Genomic DNA, 10,053 nt, shown 5'->3' on the forward strand with positions numbered 1-10,053 from the left:
CCCCCCAACAATGGAAAATTTCCACTCTTATATCAATTCATAGTACAACATCTGAACTCCAATGGCTATGCAAGGACTTCATAAGTACAAGGGTTACACATGTCAAGAAGGGTTAATGCCGTACCATGTAGAATGAGAGACTAGCCATATTGATAGTTTGATAAGATGGTTTGGCTCTTCCTAATGGGTTTTACAAATACCACATAATCAAATCATCTTGGATTAGCCATATTATCCATTATTGTTGTAGTATTCTATTTTACTTCACATACACTCTCTTTCACGAAAATATTTATGCATGCCCTTAGAGTAATCTCCAATCGATTCATCCCATCTCTTGGCAACATTCCCTTAAGCCAATTTGTCCAACAATTTGGGTATATTGTCTGTACTCCCATATTATGTTGTGATTCTAGTGTGTGTTGTGCTAAAAATACTTAATTACTATTCTGAATTCTTTTATATAAATATTGTTCTTTTATAAACAATATTATACTGTTATTTTCAACGATATGAAAATAGTATTGTGGGTCAGTAAACTGTGTTGGGAACAGTAGAAGACTGTATTGATGTTAAAATGATCAGATTTATTTGAATGTGTGTGTGCTCCATTGGTCTTTTTTTTTCATTTCACACACACTACACACTCTTACTCATTCACACATATCCACACTTTATATTTTTCCAAGATAGAGCCTTTAAAATTTATATTTGAAACCTAAAATGATTTCCATCCCATTGATATTGATATGGGAACCCTAGACTATTGGTATGAATGGATGTGTATTTTCATTCCCAACTCCTTGTAAATGCAAAGATGTCAGCAGTTCAGTCAACAATATAATATTGCTTTATCAATCTTATGCAATCCCTTGCAAGCAGATTAGAAGCTCCCCAAAGGACAGTAATTGCTCCCCCTGCATATTCACCACTGCTATGTCAAGGTAACTTTAAGGATTTTATAAATGAGGATTTGTGTCAATGATTAGCAATTTTATTCCCTGTGTTGGCACATCATAGCCACGGTCCTCTTAATTGAATGAGGTCTTATCTGTGGCATTTGTCCCACCACACAGCTCCTTTATTTGGTTCACCCAGCAGATGGGTCACCAAAAATAATTAACTTTTCAGTCTCAGTGCCTTATTAGTATCACACTTCATTATACTTCTACCTTTGTGAGATATATAATTGTTGTTTTATGTTTCCCCTCTGCAACATATTTTCAAGTTTATAAATGTAATGAAGTAACATCATAATATCAAGATTATAAGTCACTTTCAATTTATTAGTTCCTCAAATAATTTGTTGGAAAATGCTTCTTCTTTGACTGTAACAAATTACTGACGGAAATCATGAGTAATTCACCCACTATAAATTGAGGAGACTCGTCGATTGACAGTTTCTTTTAATTATAATGCTTGGTGGATTTGCATTGGTTGGAGAGATTTCCTGCACTCAACTTTAAATCACAATAATAATATTGTGAATAATAAATCAGTCAAACTGTAAGATTTCCCAATAAGAAGACGGAATGGAACATCGACTTGAATGTGTTATCACAAGACGATGCTGGTTGATCTCATCAACACATAAATACTTCCCATCCTCACCATGGAGTTTTATAAGTAGTTTTGGTACCAATACTTGCTTTGCATAGAAGACAGCTACTCACTGAAACTACTATGACATCTTCCTTCATCGGCATAGTTGTATAACACATTATGTATATCACAATTCGCCACGTATACAATGTTCTTCATTCCTTTCTATTGATACATATCAAGTTATAACCCCGTAATCTTCCATTGTTGGTTCCTATCTGAGTTAAAATAAATTCTTTGGTTTAGCCGGTGGCATCAACAATTAAAATAATAAAAATTCCTCAAAGATCTATACTGTGTTGGGTGCTACATACTACAAAGTTGATGCCGCACAAGGTGAGTCAAAGATATAGTTATTTCAGTGGTTCAGAAGTTCTCCATCATTATTTCAGGCGTGTGATTCTATTATTCCTGGGAAATGATCTGTTGTGATATTAGATCTCTGATTTGCTGTCTCGATCACGACACTGCTCTGATACCATGTTAGTGAAATAGGATCAAGTATTCTGTAACTTGTAATAGCACTTGTGGATCTTTTATGTGTTTTCAAAGTTACTATATGAATGAATATAAAAGTGAAATAAAGAGGCATGTCTCTTGAAGAGACATGTCTCTTTAACATATTAACTTATATTAGTTATAATTATAATACAACTAATATACCCTCAATATATCATAATTGTTATATAACAATATATATAATAAGATATATTACTCTTAATATAAGTTAATTATTCCATATATAATATTTGTCATATATTATATATCTCATATATAAAATATAATTTATCCGACAGAATTATAACATTAACAGAAACTCAGGTTCTTTTACTACTCATTTTCAAGATTTCTTCTCTGCCTTGGATCCCCTCTGGGCCATGTTCAGATACCAATCTGATACATAATCCACCTCTGTAGCTATCAATCAAGTGTAATTACCTGGAAATTTTGAAAAATTAATAATATTTAAGAGCACAAGTAGCAGAAATCACAGACTAAAATAGGGGAGGAGAACTTGAGACAAATACAACAAATTTAGTGTTGCGTATAATATTCAAATGAAAACAATGCTTTAGCTTATGAACAAATCACTGCATGATATACATAAATTCAAATGGCATGGCTTTTATAGGGCATGTCAGATGCCTTGAATTCTCACAGTTCAGTCTATGCCATGTCAACCGTGGTCTGCATCAATCTTCAAGTTCAAATCTGTGATTTCAATCTCCAAAAGCCCATCCCACTTGTAATCTATCCACCAGTGATCTATTATTGGAAAGAAGCAATCAGAGATTTATGCCCACCACAGACAGTGTTCAATGAACCCATATTCAAAGTAGCTGTAAAGTTGAATCTATATTATTGAGACCTTCAAAGACATTGGCAATCCTTGATGTGAAAAAGTATAGGATGAGTAGAACATGATAACTTCATTTTGTTCTAATCACTTACCAAACGGGTTGTACCACACCTTTCACATGCATGGACAAATGCTCCATTACCAAATGTGCATGACATGCAATTCCAAACCAAGCCTGATCTGTCAAACTCAAGATTATGAACTGTGCTTGTAAAAGAGCTTTGTGAGGTAACCATGACAGAGTTATCACCTGCAAAATACCCACGAGGTGTCCTACAACTCTCACAAACATGGAGAAACACTCCATTCTCAGATTTGCAAGACATGCAATTCCAAACCAAGCCGTTACTGTCAAACTCAGGATTAGATGGCCCGATTATCAAAGAGGTTTGTGAGGCAACCATGACAGAATTATCATGTGTGAAATCCCCACGAGTTCTCCCACATCTCTCACAATCATTAAGAAACACTCCATTCTCAAAATTACAAGATGGACACTCCCAAACCAGTTCTCTTATGTCAGAGCTCCCCTCCATCAAAATCATCACCATTGGGCGTTCCTTGCTACTGCATAACATGTCCCGAAAGCTGACTAATAATCGGGATGTATAAGAGCATAACAAGCCTGCAAGAGTACCACAAACAAGTCCAGACAAAGGTATGACAGGGTACAAGAAATAAATAGAAGCCAACTGATCTGTGAAAATAGCTGCTATGATCAACGCCTTGTGGTTTTGGTAAGCAGGTAGAAGGAATCCATCCATGCCGAATAAAATTATCCATGAGTGATCATGACAAACAGAAGAATAACCATGTGCTGCTATTGGTATAAGAATCATTGAAGCATATCTTCCACTTCCAATGGATCTCTCCAAAAGTCTACCCTTCCACAGGAATGAAGCAGATTGATATGCAAATTGTGTCTTTTGCACATGATGGAATATGTTGATGAACCCTTGTTTCAGGTCAAAATTCTGCATTTCAGATGCTAGTAATATTAGCAAAAACATCAGACATTTTAACTTGCAATTTGTACTGACTGTCAAAACCAAAGAAAAGTTTTGCTTGCAGAGAAACGCCATTCATTATACTATAAGTATGCATTGAAAGGCCAGTACAAAGCTCCCAATAATTAGTTGCACGATACTACCGAGCTTCTATTAAACCGTCAGATGTTCAAATAAGAATATCATTTCCTTCTTCTGAAATGCCCTAAAATTGAACAAGTTCAAGCCCACTTGAGGAGAGCTTGCTGGGAAAGTTGAGCCTCAAATTACTAACTGTTAGTTTGTACTATCATGAGAATAACATTATACTGCTCTTCGTGTTCTGAGAACACAATCTTAATTTTTTGTGCATAAAAATAAAACTGAAATGGAATTAAGACACCAAGTAATTGGCTGTGGTTTATTTCATGCAAGCTTCCGTTTACATACATAGAGATATGCAATAGAATTCAGATCAAGTACAGAGAAGGATAAACTTTAAAGACAGCGTAAAGCTTATCTGATGTATATGGTGCTTTGTACTTCTATACCAAATTTTAAAAAAAGCTCTACTTTGTATCTTCTTCCAGCCATGATTGACCCAGGAATATTTTGGAAAATTTAATATTTTCATCCATTGTTTAGACACAATAAATATGCTACAAAGTTTGCTGATTTTTTTGAGGCCTCTCTGTGATGGTTTATTTTTTGAATGTTAATAATTCTTGATTATGAAGTTAAAGAGCTACTGAAAACAATCTTCCTTCCACGTAAACTTGTTTCAAAGAAAAGACTACTTCCATCAAAATGAAGCCATATTTTTCCTGAAAGCTTCCCATAGGGCTTAATGCATGTGAGTTTTCAGAAACAGTGAAACCAAAAATTGCTTTGGAAAATAGAAAAAAAATATTTGTAGTCATGGGGTTCTATTCTAGGAAAATTCCATTTATGGCTTGTGATAAGGTAGTATTCAAAAGTGTTTCAGCTCCAGATAAGCTGGAAGTACTATCAATCTATGCTGGAAAATCAGGACCAGCGTCCATGTTCAACCCTATGCAATACAAACTGACTAGTTATTAATCTTGTTGTAATCACTTACCGGATGGGTTGTCCCACACCTTGCACATGCATGGACGAATGCCCCATAACCAAAATTGCATGATATGTAATGCCAAGCATGTTCTTTCAAACTCAAGATTATGGGGTCCTGCTTGTCAAAGAACTTTGTGAGATAACCATGACAGAATTATCATATATAAGATACTCGCGAGGTTTCCTACAACTCTTATAAACATGGATAAGCACTCCTCCTCAGATTTGCAAGACATACAGTTCCAAACCAAGCATGTACTGTCAAACTCCAGATTAGATATCCAAATTATGAAAGAGCTTTCTGAGTCAACCATGACAGACTTTAGCTGCTTGAATTTCTAGAATTGATCGTGTAAGAAAAATATTGCATCAACATTTTGGATCATATTTGATGATCCATCATCAGGATGAAAGAGAACACAAAGAACAGATGACAGAGTTATTAAATACAAATGCCTCACGAGTTCTCCGATGGCTCTCACAATCACTAAGAAACACTCCGTTCTCAAAATTACAAAGATTGACACTCCCAAAACAGTTCTCTTATGCCAGAGCTCGCCTCCAATCACAAGCATTAGGATAGGATGTTCCTTCCAAGAGCATATCACATCCCAAACCTGACTAATAATTGGGAAGCATAAGAGCATGGCAAGCCTGCAAGGGTGTCACAAATAGTTACAGACAAAGGTCTGATGGGGTACAAGAAATAAATAGAAGCCAACTCGGCTGTGAAAAATGCCTTATAGTTTTGCTACTCGGGTAGAAGTAATCCATCCATGCCACACAAAATTATCCATAAGTGGTCATGACTCATGACAAAATGAAGAATAACATTGTACTGCTATTGGTATAGGAATCGTTGAGTGCAAATCTTCCACTTCCCATGGATCCCTCTAAAATTCTACCCTTCCACAGGAAAAAAGCAACTTGATATGCATATTGTGTCTTGCTCATCTGACGTAATATGGAAATGAATTATTGTTTTATGTCAAGATTCTGCATTTCAGATGATAGCAATATTAGCAAGTTCTTTTACAGTTTGTACTGATTGTAAAATCCAAACAAAAGTTATGCTTGCAGAGAAACACCATTCATTATATGGCACATTGAGAAAAAGCCACTATAAAGCCTCAATTACTCTCATTTGGGAATCATAATTTTGGATAATAAGAAAGAGGAATCAGAAATACTTATTTGTTATTAATATTCTTCAAGAAAGAGATGAGAAAAAGAAACGAGTCATCTACAATACTGAAAGAATTGTGCTATCTATGAGTTTAATATCAGAATGATCTTCTAAGATAAGAGATCCTTATATAATCTTTTATATATATTGGTAATAGGGAAATCAGAAATATATACAATAATGAATTGGAAATATATATATATATATATATATATACACTAAAGTCTAATATACACAACATTTATATATATAACAACAAAGTCAGGATTATTTATATAAATATATATTGATACTTGGTCTAATGCCATTTGGCTAAGGAGGGAAGGTTGTGAAGTTGTCAAAGAGGGGCTTGTATAAATCTAAGCAATGGCTATCTGTCCCAAGATAGGTTAGGGATCAGTGACCCCGAGTGCCTTGCTAGTTCCAAGAAAGGCTAAAGGGCTTGGATCTGTAAACTTTCAGGTAGTCCATTGCAGTTGGTATCTACGCACCTTGGATCACACCTAGTCCTTCTATCTTTGAGCTGAAATAGTAATAAGGTTGGATATAAGTATCAACTAATATACAGATAACTAAATCTGATTAAATAAATGAATAGTTATTTTAAACTTCAAATGTCTTATAACCTTTAGCTTGGGACATAAATATTAAATCTGTATTAATTCGGTATAACCAAGACTAAATTCAATTAGGAGACATTACAAGTTGAGCTTCATACTTCTAATTGTTGGTTTGCACTAATTATGATATCATTATACTACTGTAAATGATCAAAACTTTTTGAGAGCACAACCTTCGTTCTTTTTGCATAAATATATAACTGGAAACGCAATTGACACCAAATAATTGGCTGTGGTTTAATGCAAGCTTCAATTTTTTGACATAGAGATAGACAATATAATTAAGATGTAGGGCATAGAAGGATAATGCCAGCATAAACCTTATCTGATGTATACAACACTTAATACTTCTAAAGAAAATTTAAAAACTCTGAAACTTCTTTCAGCCATGAAGAATTTGACCCAAGAATGCTGTGGAAAATTTAATATGTTCATCCATTATTGAGACAGACAATAAATATGCCACAACATGTGCTGATTTTTTCAGCCCTCTCTGTGATGATTTATCTCTGTGAATGTTGGTAATTCTCTGATCATGAAGTTAAGAGCTACTGAAACAATCTTTCACAGAAAGTTGTTTCAAAGAAAGACCATTTTCATCCAAATGAAGCCACATTTTCCCTGAAAGCATCCCAAGGGGGTCACTGCACCGAGTTTTCAGAAATAGTGAAACAAAAAAATGCTCTGAAAAATAAAAAAGTATCTGAATTCACAAGGTTCCATTCTAGGAAAATCCTGTTATTATGGCTTGTGATATGGTAGTGTTCTAATGTGTTTAAGCTCCACATAGGCTTAAAGTACCACCAACCAATGCTGAAAACATACACTGGATTCCTCCCCTTTTAAGAATGTGCTTGCATTTTCAAATTGTCAAATAGTAATTTGATTGGAAAATCAGGACCAGCATGCATGTCCAACCCTATGTCATACTGACTGTCCGGTCACTGATCTTAATCTAAAAGAAAATCCAGAAAAACATGGTATGCCTTTAGCCTTTAGACTATTTATATGCTTCTAGACTTAAACTGTCTTTTGAATAAACATAATTCTTAGAAGAATTCCCTCTTTTACGTCAACCTGTGTAGGGATTCATGTGAAGCAGGAAACCCCATGTGAACATCCTAAGACTATTATTGAGTTAACTGTTCCCCTGAAATCCTATTCCCAAAGAAAACCGGGTGCAGGATTGCATTGTTTTCACTGAAATTTATGGAGACCGAGAGTTTTCCTTATAAAATTGGATTGTTGTTTTGAAACTGAAAAACCCCTAATTATACTTCTTATTAATCTACTTTTGTGAAATTGAAAAGACAGTATGAGCCAGGAAATTTATTTTCCCCCGAAATGCTAAGCAACTAGGGAATGTTCAGAAGTGGTTTTTTGGATTGTAATTTACATGAAAAAAGTCTAAACTTTTAAACTCTCCCTATTTCCTGTAAGTCCATTTCAGGGAAGCAACAAAATCAATGTGAAAAGGGTGCCTGGTATAGCAGAAGATGTTAAAGAATTTCAAATTATGAGAATTATAAAAATCTGTCCGAAATCACAGTGAAAGAGGTAACCGATTTATCAGTCGATGCCAAAGATCCTAAATTATGACGATTTCAATTCTATGAAATATGTTCTTGGATGTGTTTGTAAAATCTTCAAAGACTTGATTAAATCCTAACTTGCATTACTTAAAGGACAGATCAATTCATCCCAATCTCCCATTATAGCATCAGGTAAAAAGTCAACTGAGAGTTGAACTTGAAAGCAACAACTAATCCATGGGCTGCTTGATAAGTGAGCCACTACAATTGTGATAACCCATAAAAGCTGGTAATGAGTCCAAAGACTCTAAACCATCAGTAAGATCCTAAAATAAAGTACATGGATCGGTAAGCATTTCGTAGCAAGCTTACAGTAAAATTGGCTAAATGGATACTAAATTTTATTGTTGTGAAGCAGGGGAGTAGGTTCGGAAAACACCAGCAAATATTCTATGAATCTCGTTTTAGTTTCTACAGAGCAATATTATCTATATGCAACCCAGCTCACTACAACCCCATAAATCGTAAAACCCAAATTTCCTGAAAATTCAAGCCAAAGGACAGTGTGCTTACCGTAGTCTTCGTACAGGCAATGGCATTCACGTGAAACTGTGGAAACCCGAGGTAAGCAAGAAGCAACAGAGCAACTACAACGGCTGTGATTGGAATGCCCATTACTTATGACAGTTATTTTAATTCCTCGTTACACTTACTCTCAACAATCTACCAAAAATAAACAGTCCAAATTTAAAATCCCCCCACACCCAATCTCCAATTAAGATCAATATCCTCGACAGAACATAGCTGTTTTTCACTTGAATCAAATCCATTCCTTTATCAATGATGTCCTCAATGGCGTATCTAGCCTTGATGTTATGTGGGTTGGAAACCCGGAAACAGCGTCCTCTTGGGACTTCAAAGAAACTTCTCCCACCATATCGCGAATGTGAATTGAATTATGTTACCGTAAGCACAAGTTCGGCCGTTGATTCATTTGGGGCAATATGGGGAAGCCAGTATTAGTTTGTAGTTTTGTGAAGAGTTTACCTGTCGAAGGAGTGTGTGCGTGGCAAACAGACATGGGATCAAATTTTATGGCCAGATGAAAGTGAGAGCGAAACATTTTCGGATGGGTATTAGAAACTTCGTTCCTATAACACGTCGGCTACCATTCTATGAAATTGGCGGGATGTGTTCTCCCTACGAATTGGCATCTTCTTATGGTCGATCTTAGGGTTGGTCGAAACATAGGCAACACAAATTTACCCCAAATTTACACTAGCAATCCACCGGCAAAAGGTGCAAGGGATATGCATGTAGGTCTTTGATCTCAAAGCATAATGAAATATCTTTATTGTGGCACAACAGTTGGAAAGTTGTCACATGCTTGAAAATTGTCAGATGGATATCCAAGAAGAAAAATTGTCGGATGGATATCAAAGAGGTAATTTATAATATTACACATTAAACTTTACGGGCAGCAGGAAACCGTGGTAACTGGGGTTAGTGGATCCAACAAAAATCACCTGAAATTAATCAATCCACAACCCCCTTAATGAGAATGTCATGCGAGCAAGTAAAGTTGATGCAGGTACATAAAACTGTTTCCATCTTTTCAATGTTCTTTTCTTGTGCATGCAGTAGTGATTTTTTGATGAGCCTCCTTATTTAAGCT

The 10,053-nt window shown here is 35.4% G+C and overlaps 1 protein-coding gene across 1 annotated transcript; it reads right to left on the reverse strand.

The window, feature by feature from the left end:
• Positions 1 to 2,617: 2,617 nt before the first annotated feature.
• LOC149571733 (rhomboid-like protein 14, mitochondrial) lies at positions 2,618 to 9,702 on the reverse strand. The gene is made up of 2 exons (XM_089813144.1): positions 8,952 to 9,702; positions 2,618 to 3,936 (listed from the first exon to the last, which is right to left on the reverse strand). The coding sequence occupies exons 1-2, from the start codon at positions 9,051 to 9,053 to the stop codon at positions 3,043 to 3,045; spliced, it is 996 nt and encodes a 331-aa protein (XP_089669270.1). The 5' UTR covers positions 9,054 to 9,702; the 3' UTR covers positions 2,618 to 3,042.
• Between the last annotated feature and the right edge of the window lie 351 nt (positions 9,703 to 10,053).

This window comes from Cupressus sempervirens, chromosome 2 (assembly GCF_028749045.1).
Source record: "Cupressus sempervirens isolate cs-2001-9-10 chromosome 2, ASM2874904v1, whole genome shotgun sequence".
NCBI lineage: Eukaryota > Viridiplantae > Streptophyta > Pinopsida > Cupressales > Cupressaceae > Cupressus > Cupressus sempervirens.